Source organism: Sabethes cyaneus, chromosome 1, assembly GCF_943734655.1.
Source record: "Sabethes cyaneus chromosome 1, idSabCyanKW18_F2, whole genome shotgun sequence".
NCBI classification, from domain to species: Eukaryota; Metazoa; Arthropoda; class Insecta; order Diptera; family Culicidae; genus Sabethes; species Sabethes cyaneus.
Genome location: NC_071353.1, coordinates 2,008,372 through 2,022,877, shown reverse-complemented (window position 1 = coordinate 2,022,877; position 14,506 = coordinate 2,008,372). Strand labels below are relative to the sequence as shown.

At 42.1% G+C, this 14,506-nt stretch overlaps 2 protein-coding genes across 4 annotated transcripts in view; both read right to left on the bottom strand.

The window, feature by feature from the left end:
- LOC128732797 (tensin-1) overlaps positions 1–14,506 on the bottom strand; it is a 183,790-nt gene that overhangs the window by 148,283 nt on the left and 21,001 nt on the right. For 2 of the 3 annotated variants that reach the window (XM_053826182.1, XM_053826183.1), the window contains exons 2-3: positions 10,257–10,343; positions 1,632–2,540 (exon numbers count right to left, since the gene is read on the bottom strand). The exons of the other annotated variant lie outside the window; for it this stretch is intronic. In XM_053826182.1, coding sequence (XP_053682157.1) covers positions 1,632–2,540; positions 10,257–10,268 — 921 coding nt within the window. In that variant the 5' untranslated portion in view covers positions 10,269–10,343. The remainder of the gene's footprint in view (positions 1–1,631; positions 2,541–10,256; positions 10,344–14,506) is intronic. 3 annotated transcript variants of the gene reach the window in all.
- LOC128733430 (golgin subfamily A member 6-like protein 4) lies at positions 11,116–12,315 on the bottom strand. Its single transcript, XM_053827008.1, has one exon. It carries the CDS (start codon positions 12,313–12,315, stop codon positions 11,116–11,118), a length of 1,200 nt encoding a protein of 399 aa, XP_053682983.1.

Genomic DNA, 14,506 nt, shown 5'->3' with positions numbered 1-14,506 from the left:
ATTGTTGCAGCGCTGAGTAAATTTCTCGTCGCGGAGACGAGGGCTGTCTTCAATATGCACCATATTAACATTTTACGTAGTGTTATAGAAAACTTAGTACCCCGCGCATAAAAAAGGTTTCTGTGATACTATTTTAATTTTAAAGATCTAGTAGTTTGACGTCATCTGCAAAGTTCAACGTAATGGCTTAGTCACCGAGAGAAATATGCTTTTTAATTTCTTGTATAAATAACAACGTTCTATGATGGTTTCTTCGTGGCTCGAGGGATATTCGAGGGGACCGCTGTATGGTCCTACCTTCATTATTAAAATACTATAGCAATGGCATAATGTTTAACTGTACATACACCGAACTCTAACTTCAAAATCCTTTTTTATTTGAACTTCTTTTTTGTTTCCCAGTTACTACGACCCGTTCCTTGTGAGTGGCCGGTCTAAGAGAACCTTCTTAAAGGACAAGTTGGTAGGATTATGCCAACAAATACGTAAGATTGCCGGGCGTTCCGTATGGATTTTTTTGGTTTTTTACGGAGTTGCGTATACTGTTTTGCCGAGAGCTAAATTTGTTGTGAGCCCTGATTTAGGAAATGCTGCTCTAACGTGAGAACGTCGGTTGCATCTGACCTCTGATAGTTCCAGGGTATCGGCTATATCGGCAAACCACGGGGCCCGGGAGAACAGTTATTTTCGAATCCGGTTATAATTGGCTGTCATTACAGCGTGGTTCAACCCTCGAATGCCCTAGTTTGGCAAAAAGGAACGAAGTGAAACACTATCGATATAAACAAAATTGCTCATTTACGTCTTATTTCGAAAAATAACAAAAAAATTCTATAAACAAATGCATTTATCAGGACCAGTAGCAAAAGTTGGTTTTAGCTGAAGCTTGGTTAAAATTACTCATAATGCCCTTAAACATTCTGTGTAGTTTTGCCAAGTTTTAGCTAAGTCCAATTAATTAATTCTATGATTAGAAATAATTAAAATTATTCCTAGAAATCCTTTATTGTAGCTGTGATGGTATTAATAAGAATAAGAATAAGAAGTCCTTAACACATTTTAGTATTTGGGTGTTTTGTTTACTGTAAGAAGCGAAACAGTTATTAGATATTGAGGTAATATCACAGACAAACAGGCATAACACTTGGAAGAAAAATCAACAAAAATTATCGTACTACACATTTTGCCTGTACACTAGCACCATCTATGATCGGCATTCCCAAACATCAAATAGCAACAGGAGTATCCCTTGAACTAGCAAGTATTTTTTAAGGGGCATTCTTCTTCTGACGTTAAAAAGCGCCACTTTATACTAAACGGAGACATTCCCAACTAAGCCAAAATTTGAAATGACGGTTTAATCGGTGGGAAGAATGGAAAACGAAGGTTATGTCTGTTTGTCTGTGGTAATATCGTGGCAGCTGCATTTGTTTTTTTTGACAACACGCACACTCGACGTCACTAGCGTTCGTTATTGCTAACTACCCACATCACGCTAATGGATCGAACACATTGCGCACTTCCTTCCCCATCAATCAATGCGTGCGTCGCTTGACTTGCTGATTGAGTCACACACTGTTGTTTACTCTGGTAAATTTTATCGACACGCACTAATAAAATCGCACACATACCTCTCGTAGTTCCACGCTGGCGTACTCCACCGCATCGTCTAGTTCTCCCACGCTACTGGCCGTATCCGTGAAATCAGTGTCACTGTATTCCGAGCCAGTCAAATACGCCGGCTCGTACAAATACTGCTTTCGACGGATTTGCACTCCGGGTGCTTTAACGATTCCAGCCGTTGAGCCACCCGGTTCGATTACGTCTCTCGTCCCCAAACCGGGAGTCACTGTCCGAACCGAATCCACATCCGATTCACTTCCCGGCTCACTTAGCTGCTGCTGCTGATCATTCTGCGACTTGCACTTTACATCGTTGTTGTTTGCTTCCGGTATGAGAACACTACCGACGCGGCAAGCGGGTTCCACTTCCGAATCGGGTCGATGGTGGAAATCCACCGCTACTTGAATATCTTTCTGCACAACACAGCACTGCTCATCGCCACTGCTGATAACACTCACATGCCGCCCACCGGCTGGCTCCGGGGACAAATCACACACTTGCACTTGCTTCTCGTCTGGAACGGGCTCGGACGTTGCCGTTTTTGATGCCGCTCCATCGGATTCTTTGGTAACACTGACCGCATCCTCCTCTTCGCGGGAAGCTTCCTCTACAGCTTTCAACTCTTGGCTACGTCGATTTTTTCGCTTCTCCGCAATTTTACTCTGCTTGCGCGGAATCCCACTGCCGACCGGTTTGCGACTATCTTTGGATTTGTACTGTCCAGCTTGTTTTTTGCCGTTCTTACCACCCGGCTCACTGAGCGGTTCAACTCCATCCGGCAGCTCATCTGGACGTCGTGCCAAATCGGCACCACCCGGATTTAGCAGTTCGTAGATAAACGGAAATGCACACTGCACACCACCCTCCTTGAGCTGCTGGAAGATCAGGTACGACGTATCCGTGTAGCGCGACTTGGGCTGAAAGGGAAGCATTTCGTTAGGAACTGTACGGAATTACGGACTGGTTTGGTTCTTCGTTCTGAGGTCAAAAAACAGAGAAAATAACGTTCGAAACGGGCGATGGTGATGGCACCGAACTGACTGCTGATAATTCGCACAATTTCACGGTTATCAGTTCGTCGTCGGCCCGCGCAACCCAAAATGTTATCAGCCATTATTGTTGCCGATGCGAAGGATGAAATATGCGAGCCACAACTGGTGGCCACAGTTGCTCGGGGGGATTTTGGAAGAAGGTCGACCGAATAAAATCATCGGCAAACATGAATTCTGCCGACTTAAGAGTACGCTTTTTAGGAGTACTTTGTTAATTGACTGACATGTAACAACAACTATTGATGTCATGAAAATGTATAGAACAATGTAGAGCAAATCAAAGACTTTTTTTTATTTAAGAAACCCGGGTTTTCATCGGTTGGAATAAAAATCAACAAAAATTATCGCACCTCACATTTTACTTGAACACTAGCACCATCTATGATCGACATTCCCAAATATCGAATAGCAACAGGGGTATCCCTTGAACTAGCAAGTATTTTTATGGGGCATTCCCCTTCTTTCGTTAAAAAGCGCCAGCCGCCGGCACCAAAACGGAGACATTCCCAACTAAGTCCAAATTTGAAATGACGGTTTAATTAGTGCAAAGAATGGAAAACGAGTGTTATGTCTGTTTTTCTGTGTTTTAATCATTGGTATCTTCAATGATAGTATTATTTATGAAGGATGAGATTAAAACATGAATGATTTTACCACCTTTTGGTAGTAGTTCTTTATGACTCTAAAGTTGTGGTCAGTCAAATTGTATTCCAAAACTGACTGTCTTGTTGTTGAATGCACGCTTTCGAACGGTAACTGATAAGAAGACTGTTTTGCTCCGACTACAGAAATAGAATCCACCGTAGCAGAGAGTTACAAAATTTCCAAGTAAGCTCGCCCTTACGTACACATGCACACACACATGCGGTACAGACTACGAATTACGTCCGAACGCGCGATTAGATGAAAGGTCGGTTCGGAACAAATTGGGGGGAACCGATAAGCGAAGGAATCATCGCCGTCCAAAGGCGGCCCCTCGATGATGATTGAAAATACCCATGTGAAACAAATTGGATTAACATCCCGCGGAACACGTGTTTTCACTCTCTACGGTGGGCGGATGGACGATTTGAGGTTATGCATGTACGGAAGCGGTGACTTCGATTTGTTGTAAACACTTAAAACGACGGAGCAGGCAGACCGAGTCAGAAGCAATAACATTCAGTAGCACCATTTTCATCAGGTCTGAACACAGAGGAAAAGCGGAATAGTTAATTTCCCCCTTGCGTCTTTGTTTTCACTCTCTGTGCCTCTTGCTTCAGGAACGTTGAGGGAAAAAAGCAAGAATTCTAACAAAAAAATACAAACTCAACGGGCGGATGCTACCGAAAGCCGAAGATAAATTGCAGTACTCGAAGAACGTAATGCACTCTGCGTCTCATCACCTTGGAATTGTTTTTCCCGTTTTCTTTCACATTCTGTCGGCAACAGAAGTGAACTAAATTCTTTTATATATTTTTTTCCTTTTTTTACATCTAGCAACCAGAAGTGCATTAGAATTCTAATTCTGATGTAGTTTAATCTGGCACAGATCACGAGGGGTAGGCGGTTGCGTTCGAGTTTCTCTCCAACTGCAGGCAATTTTCGGCGTATGCCTTAAACATAATATTTATCCTCACTAGTTCATTTATGTTTTATGAACTGTTGAAGCAAGGAAGAAGTTCATTTCGATGCTTTGTAAACAAATCCGCTGGCTTGCTTTGTGATTTGTTCCCTGTATAATAATGTTGACATCTTTATGCTCCAGCCATAAGAATAAAGGACTTTCGATCTACACTCACGTCACTATGTTTAGCGGCATGGTTATTCCAATCACGAGTCTGTCAGCCATAATATTCAATTAAATTGTATGACCTCCAGTTCCAAACCGAACAAGCAATTTCATTAAGTCAAGGAAGCTGGACCTCCCACGACGATGCTTCCCCAAGAGTTCGAATCGCATAATCGGCCGATTCAGCGGCGTAATCTTCGTCAATACTTTTTTGACTCGGCCTCTTGTTGTCTCGGTCAGTCAATATGGCTGACAACGGCAACGGCAGCGACCACATTTCAACATCTCATCTTCGAATCTGTTAACAGTTTTGCAAACGTGACATGAGCACGAGCTTACCGTGACCAACGGCGGTGCTCTATGTATGTTTTGTAATAGGCTGTACCTTGATCAAACATATGTATAAAATATACGATATGTTGTTTGCGTACCTACTTGTCAGTGGCTGTCGATCGGTTGATTGTTGCTAGCATCTGCCGGTGGCAAGTATAATGAAAGCGAGAGTCGTGTTGTACCCTGACGGAATTGCGCCTACCGTGCGTTGTGTTGTCAATTATAATAAAACCTGATCGATGTTTGATGCCTGTGATAGTTGACGTTAGGATACAAATTGTTTACTGGGTGGTACTGATTTGGTGGTCTCACCTCTATAGTGTAGAGATCGTTGGTTGAATCGGTTTTTAAGTTAACTAAAGGAAAACCAACAATCAGTATTATCGTTCGTTTTGAATACTTTCGATTTAACGCCGAACGTGTGGTCTATCCTGTTATGGTTCTCTATAGACACTTAAGAAGCGGTTTGTCTGACATCCGTACCGTAAGAATCAATGCGGAAATATATGTTACAAGTATGCACTCGTGAGGGGATTATTAGTACCCGCTGTCTGTGATTTAAGTACTCCGATAAGATCTTTTTATTGTACATGTCTATTACGTACATATAGGATACTCTTGTCAGGGTGGATCAGCTGCCATATTCGAACGAACTCGGAATCCACAAGAGAAAAGAAACAGCCGGCTGAAATATGATACTCGATACCAGCGCCAGCGGTGGAATGGAATCTCAATTGGGATGTTTTTCTTGCTTTGATTATATCTCAACAGAGATAGCATCGAAAAAATGAAGAAAAGGAAAGGTGTCTTTCTATTTTGTTGTAAATCAAAACAAAACAAAAAAAAAAAACAAATGAGAACCACCGATATAATTACAATCCTATACACAATGAGGGTCTTTACACAATTCTAGGAATGGGTAAGAAACAGACATTTTTGAATCATGCTCTGCTTATTGCTCGCAACATTGCACAGTGGTCTAGGAGACAATTTTAAGCAGAAATTAAGGTTTCTAGCCTAAAATTGACCTTCCAGATAAAACTTGTATTCGACAAAGTTGTTGCATGTAGAAAGGCGCTCATTTGGGTGCTATCAAATTTTAGGGTGGTGCTTATTTTCAAACGAATCGAAAATCTAACTTTTTCATTTTGAAAAATAGAAGTAAACATTGTTCGTCAAAATTGTAGATCTGTTAATTTCCTACAATTTGAAAACAAATTTTTTGTAGTATCTGTTCAATTGACTGATTTGGAGCCATTTTTATGAACCGATTTAAGGTGACTCTTGAAAAAACGTTGTTTATGTGCTAATGTTTGAAACTATTGATTTTCAGTATTTCAATTAATTTGAGATACTGAATGCGCCTCCCATTTGCCCTCGATGTAAGACGCTGGTTTAAAAAACCAGTCATCGTATGCCTGAATCTCGGCTGGGAGAGGATGTTAGAGTTGATGCCAACAAAAATTAGTAAAATATTGGCCACTAGAAAAATGTTCTTCACCATGGTTAACACTAAGATGCTACTCAAGAATGCTAACCGCTTGGGCATGAAGACACTTATTTACTTGAAAAGTGTCAAAGAAAAGAAGACGAGAATTCCAAATGGCCACTTTTGAGGTACGGTAGAACCGATGCCGGATGTTCCGGAATGTCCAGAGCGACTCAAAATACATCCAAATGTCCTCTAAAGTGCTTGTGTCGAAAAATCCTGCCATTTGATACCCTATTTGCCATGTTTTTGAAGAGAATTCCAAATGGCCACTTTTGAGGCCCGGTAGAACCGATGTCGGATGTTCCGGAATGTCCAGATCGACTCAAAATACATCCAAATATGCACTAAAGAGCTCGTGTTGAAAACTCCTGTCATTTGATACCCTATTTGTCATATTTTCGAAGAGAATACTAAATGACAACTTTTGAGTTCCGATAGGACCGACAACGGATGTTCAGGAGTGTGAGACGTAAGCCAGCTATCTACATGATAGTGTAAAAGTCATTATTAGTGACTACAAATAAAATGGATAACTTTTGCGCAGCCAATTAAGCAGATTTCTAATTTTATTTCATCTGCTACTTATGACGTCAAAATATCCCACCGCGATCTGGAATATCTCCGGGAAAATGGAACCATAATTTACCAGCATATTTTTGCATTAAAGGCCAATCTAATTTGGTTCTTTTAAGACTTGTTGCATAAAAATCGATTGAAAATCAGTGGAGATAGAGCCAAAAGTGTAACTGAAAGTATCTCCATTTTTGATGTCGGGGACGTAAAGGTTAAGTTTCTATAAATATTCAACGTTACTTATTTCAAATCTAAAAAGTCCAAATTCAAATTAATATTTTTTGAAACGGTAGTTCTTTTACAATTGACGAAGGGACGGTAGAAAGTAATGAAATTTTTAGAGTGGAGGGAAAAGAGCGGAAAGGTGAGTTATTAGTAGCTAGTAGCGCAGACAAACAGACGAGACACTCGCGTTAATTTCATCATCCAATCAAAAACCACACATTTAAAAAAACATGTTTCGCAACATGGCCACACCGCGGCGCGCGAGTTTTCAGTATAAAACCATACAAATGTACAAACCGTAAAGCATAAAACCCTGTAAATGCAAGCTACTCCGCAACATGCACAGAGGGTGCTAGTGTGCAAGCAAAATGTGTAGGACGATGGTTTTTAAAGGATTTTCTTCTATGTGTCATGTCAGTTCGTCAGTGCTAGTAGGTTGTTAGTAGCTATGCTTAACAAGTAGTCGTTGTGACTCCTATCTTTTGTCCAATGCTGAAAGGCGCATGGGTCGAACCAACGTATAATCTGGTATTATAACCGGATTCGAACCCCCAACACCCGCCAGGGCATGTGCCTCATTGGTACCAATGTACCTTTGAACCATAGAGGTGCTGGACAAAAGGAAACTGCACAATCTCCTTATTAAGCGAAAATATTAATTATATATGCCAGACCTCATTTCAAGGGCAAGACAAAAAGCACGTGGTTGGTCTATCCAAATTCAAATCCAGAAATAATTATAATTGTTTCAGTGGCTCAAAAGTTATGATTTTTAAAGAAAAGTCTAAGGTATAAATGGCAAAAAATTGGTTCCATTCTAATTTGAAAAGAGTGCCCAAGTGCCAAATCTAATGATATAATCTATATAAGAGGCTTATGTCTGTACCGAAAACCAGGTCTCTGACAGGACGTCATAACAGGCTTATCGGTAACTAAAAACTGGTCCTTGACAGGACGTCATGCTGTCGTAGCAATGGGTTGTAATCTCAGTCACTTCACTGGTCGACTGCTGGACTGCTCGATTACTCAACTGGTTGACTAGACTGCTCGACTGGACTGGTCGATTAGACTGCTCGATTTGATTGCTCGACTGGACTGCTTAACTGAATTGCTCGACTGAACTGTTCGATTCGACTGCTCGACTCAACTGCTTGATTGGACAGATCGACTTGACTGCTTGACTGAACAGCTCGATTTAACTGCTCGAGTGGACTACTCGACTTAACTACTCGATTCGACTGCTTGACATATTCGATTGACTTAGTACTCGACCCGACTGCTCGACTTAACTGCAGGATTGACCTGCTCTGGACAGCATGTTTCATCTGCTCGATTAGACTACTCGTCTCAACTGTTCGACTCGACGCACGACTCAATTGTTCGATTCAATTGCTTGATTCCATTGCTCGATTGGACTACTCGACTCAACTGCACGAATGAACTGCTTGACTCAACTACTCGATTGGACCATTCGAATCGGCTACTCGACTCAACTTCTCAATCCGATTGCTCGATTCAACTGCTCGACTTAGCCACTCAACTCGACTGTTCGACTCAACTGCTTGACTTAACTACTCGACTGGACTGCTCGACTCGAATGCTCAACTCGACTGCTCGACTCAGCTGCTCAACTGGACTACTCGAATAAACTGTTCGACTGGAGTACTCGACTCAACTGATCGACTCGACTGCTCGAATGAACAGCTTGACTCAACTTTTCGACTTGACCCGACTGCTTGACTAAACCATTCGATTCGACTGCTCGCCTAGACTACTTGACTTAACTGCTCGAATGAACTGCTCGATTGGACTACTCGACTTGACTGCTGGACTCGACCACTTGATTCAACTGCTCTACTCGACTACTCGATTTAACTGCTCGACCGGACTGCTTGACTGAACAGCTTGATTTAACTGCTAGACTAGACTGCTCGATTTGACTACTGCTCGACCCAACTGCTGGACTCGATTGCATGATTCGACTGCTCGACTCGGTTGCTCAACTCAATTGCTTGTCGCGATATCAAATGGTCGGTTTTAAATCAGACCGGACCAAGTCGCAAAAAAATGAGTTCAAGAATCAAGAATTTTCTAAGCAACATTTTACTCTAATCAGACTACGTAAATGTTGCAAACAGCCAGAAGTTTTTATTCAGTTAAATAAAATCTAATACGACCATAAAAACTATTTGTTTCAGTTTCCGGCTATAACCCTTTTATGTACAATATCTCTGAACTACATTATGCTATATAAGAACTCAAAGAACTATTGACCCTTTTATGACTATTTAGACTACTGTGATAATCATTTAATGCAACGTACCGCATTTTTCACTGTTAATCTGACACTAGAGTGGATTTTAGTTTGATCTACTAATGAGTTTGACTTCTTTTCCTTCTTCCCCCTCTTTTTCACTTTATTTTCTTTGATCGAAATCGTGTGCGAGATTTGACTGTGATAATCGTGTAAATCGGGGTAGTCTAAATAGGGGCAAATGTCGCAATAATACAAAGATTAAACATCTTCGCAAACACAGGCCAATGGAATGTATCCGCAGTATTCCGAATTCTGAACAGACATCCCAAGCAACAATGTGAGTTTTATTGTACTCTTATGGCGGTTTTCATGACCAATTTTGGTATAAGAGTGCAATAAAACCTAAATTACTATTTGGGATTTATATTTTCCGGATCGTAAAATTCGGGCTCAACTAGTTAAAAATACGCGTGTATAAAATTTTCCGACAATTAACAAGCACACATTGATTTTTAGCCCTCCTGTGTCCAACCCCATCATTTAGCGGGTTTAAGGTATTTTCCTTAGAAATCCCTGGTACTTCTTTTTTATTTATTAGTATGCGCTCAGTCTAATCCATCCATTATGTACTCTAATAATTTGATTTAAACTAAGGTTAAAAAATTCTTAAAAACATAGATAAAAATCTTATTTATTGCGAAATTTTACAGGTTTTCTAAGGGATAGCAACAACAGTTTTCAAGGCTAGTCGTCATTGCGCGAGATAGTACGATGCAGACATTCTAGAGTTATCCATACTGAAAATTGCATTACACTCTAAATTTTCCAATTCCAGTGTGCTCGATTCACATAAAATCATCTAAATATAAATCTGTTTAACTCTCAGAACGAAGAATCAAATCCGTTTTAGAAAATAAAACTCTCACTCACCGGAACATCCATTCTTTTTCTAGCCAGATATCTTTCGCCATTAGTCAATCCATCCCAGCGTTGCCATTGTCGGCCGGCGACCGTTTCCTGCAATTGGGCACAAAATATTCAAATAGAGCGGGCCAGAATGAGCGAATGAAGGGTCGGCCAGCGAATGCACACGTGAACACTAGTTATACGCACTGTTCTACGTTCGAAGAACCTCCGGGCACTTTACTTTCTACACTTGTCACAAAAATGGTAAAGTTTAGAGTCAACATTCAGTATCACGTCATGATGAGTTTCAGAAAAAAATAAAAATTACGAGTAAGCGTGATTTCTTTTTCGCATGAAATTATCTAAACTTTTGAGTAACACTCAGCCGACGCCATATCTCGGATTGATTTCTTAAGCTTCGTATTAACATTAGTCACCACCTACAGCAGTCCCGGCACCAGCAGCTGCTGGATTTGGGCATTTAGGTGTGTCACCATTGGACAGCGGTCGCAGCTACTGCTGCTACTCCTCGGCGTTGCACCATATTGGGCGAGCGCGTCTTATCATCGCAACCGAGGGGGAAATTGGTTTGCCCGAAAAGGGAACCGTAAAATTCGGCTGTTTCAATAAAGAAATCCGATGCCGCTTACCGTTCCCCAAATAGGAAACGTGGTTGGATAACAGCGCAGTTCAGATTTTGATGGGATTTTTTACGACTTAATATATAGAAAAGAGTAAGAGTTTCACACTGACGGATAGTGATAGTAAAAATTTTAATCATAAATGGACTGTTTCGAAATCAAACTACACGACGCTAACATAATCGAAGAAGATAGAATATTTATTTATTGATACGTTTAAATGTAATTCATTACAAAGGCAATTAGTAAGGTTGGGGCGTTTTCAGTAGAACTAGGAATTTCTGCAGTCGATTGCGAAGATCCTCATCCAATTCCGGGAGTTCGCCGGTTTCTTTAATGTTCTTGACAACGGCGGTCAGTCGATCGCGAAGATCTTCCGGCAGGATTTGCCAGAAGAAATCGTGCAATTTCGTGATCAGCTCTTCGGAGAGTTTCGGACGTTGACCGGGATATACTGGATTTTGCAAAAGTTCGCGTTCGGTTTGCTCACGAAGTTGTGCGGGCAAATTGCTCAAGAATAATTTCATCTGATTGCGATCATTATCGTTAAGGTGGGCAAACCGCTCAAGGATGCGATTGCGTAGCTCCTCCGGAGCATGGGGTCGTTCTCCATTAACACGAGCCTGCTCGAACAGAGCCTGTATCTCCTTAAGTATATCTTCTGGTAGCACATCTAGAATTTTATTCAACCGTTCACGATTAACCTGTTTTAGTTCTTGAAAATGTTCACGGATTCGGTCACGAAGGTTTTCTGAAACATGAGGGCGTTCACCGTTTATAACACTCTGCTGGAACAAGGTATCCGCTTCGCGTCGAAGGTCTTCAGGAAGCATGGACAAAAACTTGTCCAAGTGCTGACGATGGGTGTCCTTCAACGAGTTGAAGTATTCACGAATTTTACTGCGAAGTACCTCCGGTACACGAGGGCGTTCTCCGTTAATCTTTGCCTGCTCTAGCAGTTTCTGCAATTCTTGGCGTAAATCTTCTGGCAAAAGCGAAAGCATGCGGTCGAATTTTTCCGGCAACCGATTGAAAAAGTCATCCATTGTTGGGTTTGATCCATATCGTTGCGCCTTGAAATGTTCCCGAATCTTCTGTCGTATTTCATCGGACACTTGTGGACGTTGACCAGTCGCTGTAGCTTCCTCGACTAATGCTTCCACTTGCAGACGCAGTTCCTCCGGTAGAGCCGTCAGGAATCGATTCAATTTTTCTTGTTTGATCACCTTCACTTGTTCGCGAATTTGTTCGCGAAGTTCCTCTGGTACATTCGGGCGTTCTCCATTGGCAATGGCCTGCTGGACAGTGGTTTCCAATTCCTGACGAAGGTCCTCCGGAAGCAATTGCAGAAGGTGTTCCATGCGATCTGGACCAGGTGGACGAGGATGGGCTACCGTGATAGCCGCCAAGGCGGCCAAAATCGATAGACAGAGCAGCTTCATTTATGGGTTGTTTACTGTTTGTTAACCGAACTGAAAGTGATATCTGGCTTGAGTAGAAGGCATATCTTTTATAGTATAAATAGACCTTGTTATCAGTATAGTAGATAGCGTTTGTTTGTCGGGATGATACTTTAGATATTTATCTAGGAACAAAAGTGAGTCACGTTGGAATTGGGTAAATTTCCTTGTTCTGTCTGGTTCATTTCCGATTCTGGTCGGGATGGCCCAAGATGAACCATTAGAAGCACGATGAACATCTTCCAATATTGATAAAACATGTTGAATTGTTTTGGACAAGCGAAACGATAAACATCACTGACAACTTGAGCTTTTTCGAACGAATTTTTCGTTCATTACACCGAGGTGAATGATTAAGTCTAGACTACATTGTAAGAAGCGCCCAAAAGATTGTTCAATAGTTTGAAAACACGTAACAATAAAGTGAATTATTAAAGTGTTATAAGTGAAAACAGGCAGCAATTCAATTTTATTTCCTCCAAATTTTAGCCTTGTTAAGAAATTTCTAACTTCAAGAAGTCTTTTTGCATCTGTTAAATCAACTATCCATAAGTTGTACTTCTAGTCTATAGATAACTTAGCTCACGCCAGCTTAGATTAAAGCTGATATCTCTACAAACCCGGAATGACCCAAACCGACACCAACGAGCGGTACAGCTCACTTAACACCGCACTGTCTGACTACTGCAGCCGGCAGTAAATTAGCACCTAATTTGCACAGCCAAAAGGGTGCCTCGATTACTCGAAACCAGCGATCGGATCCCGCCCGGCAGGCATACCACCCATCCTAGCGATTTGCACTCCGTTACAGGTAAAACATGCTCGGAGATCTTAATCGGGACTTCGCGAGTGGCTTGCGCGAAACCATATCGAGCTGGTTATGCGGTTCCCCGTGGGGTCGGTGTGGTTTCGGTACGGTACGGAATCGAAAAGTCAGTCAGCCAGCCAAACCAGCGAAGATATAATAATGCTACTCGTATGCAAGTTGTGTTCTCCATTGCGGCCACAAAGTAGACCGTGAGACCTAGCCATTTTCGGAAGCCGTACCGATGCATTACTGCCGGTATTTTTTTCTCTTTCTCTCTGTGTCCCCCATCCTCCATCGTCTGAGGTAATCATTTTCCCCCCGCATCAGCAATTAGTACTAATGGCTGAAAAAACATACAGCTGAGTCAGTAGTGCGTTGGTACAAGAAATTCTACATGATCCGCCGACCGGCGTTAATCAATCTCAATTACTGTAACACCCCATCGAAGCCATCGCCGAACGATTCGTTTTGGGGTCTGCAAATAAAAGATTCCATTAATTGTTCACACTTTCTGGGGCAAGTCGAAAGCCGTTGCGTTGGCATAAAATTCGATATTTTTTGGAAGCGCTCGTAAACTGACTTCCCGTGTACCGGCATCGGAAGACATTCAATTACTTGCTATTCGCCTTTCGACATTTCGGATGCTGAACGTGGCGCGTGTTGATCCATCCGCTGGAATATGGGGTTAAACGATGGAGGTCAGATGAATTAATTTCGCCGAGTGTACGTCCGTTCAGAAGCTGCGCCGGGTAGTCGTGAAGTGGATATCGATTTACATCCGAAGCGCGCGGTTGACTAGTCCGGGAATTATATCGCACGCTCTTTCCCTCGTTCGGGTTGGAATAATATGTCGTGTGGAAGGAAGCAGATGCGATCGGGGTCCCCTCGGATGATCTGATCATTATTATGAAAACATCGTGATCGTTTGCTCCACTCAGCTCAAGGTTCGCTCGGCTCCGGACGCAATTCAGCACCAAGAGGTACTTAAGTAATTAGTCGAATACACACAGAACGTATCAGATCTCGTCGGTGGCGGTAACCTTCTCAGGCACGCAGAATGAAATGGTTATCGTTTGGTCAAGCCGACTGCAGCAGATCTACCGAGTAAATCAAGCTGATTGTTTCAATTTAGATTAAATCTTTTCCGGCTCCCGCTTTGCCGTGAGCTAGTTGCTCCCGTTTCGTTGTGGATTCCTCGGAATCTACGCCGCTGTGGTCTCAAACAGGCAGCGCGATTGTTCGACGCCTTTCTCGCTTTCCCTGTAGCACTAAGAAGGAAGGAGCCAAGTATCGGGCGACTGTTTTGCTGCAAATCCACTGTCAACACTTTTCTACCGGGCCGGGCCACAGCACAGCAATTAATCA

What these genes read in the sequence shown, in the direction of transcription:
- LOC128733430 (XM_053827008.1), bottom strand. Translation starts at nt 12,315, where the DNA reads ATGAAGCTGCTCTGTCTATCGATTTTGGCCGCCTTGGCGGCTATCACG.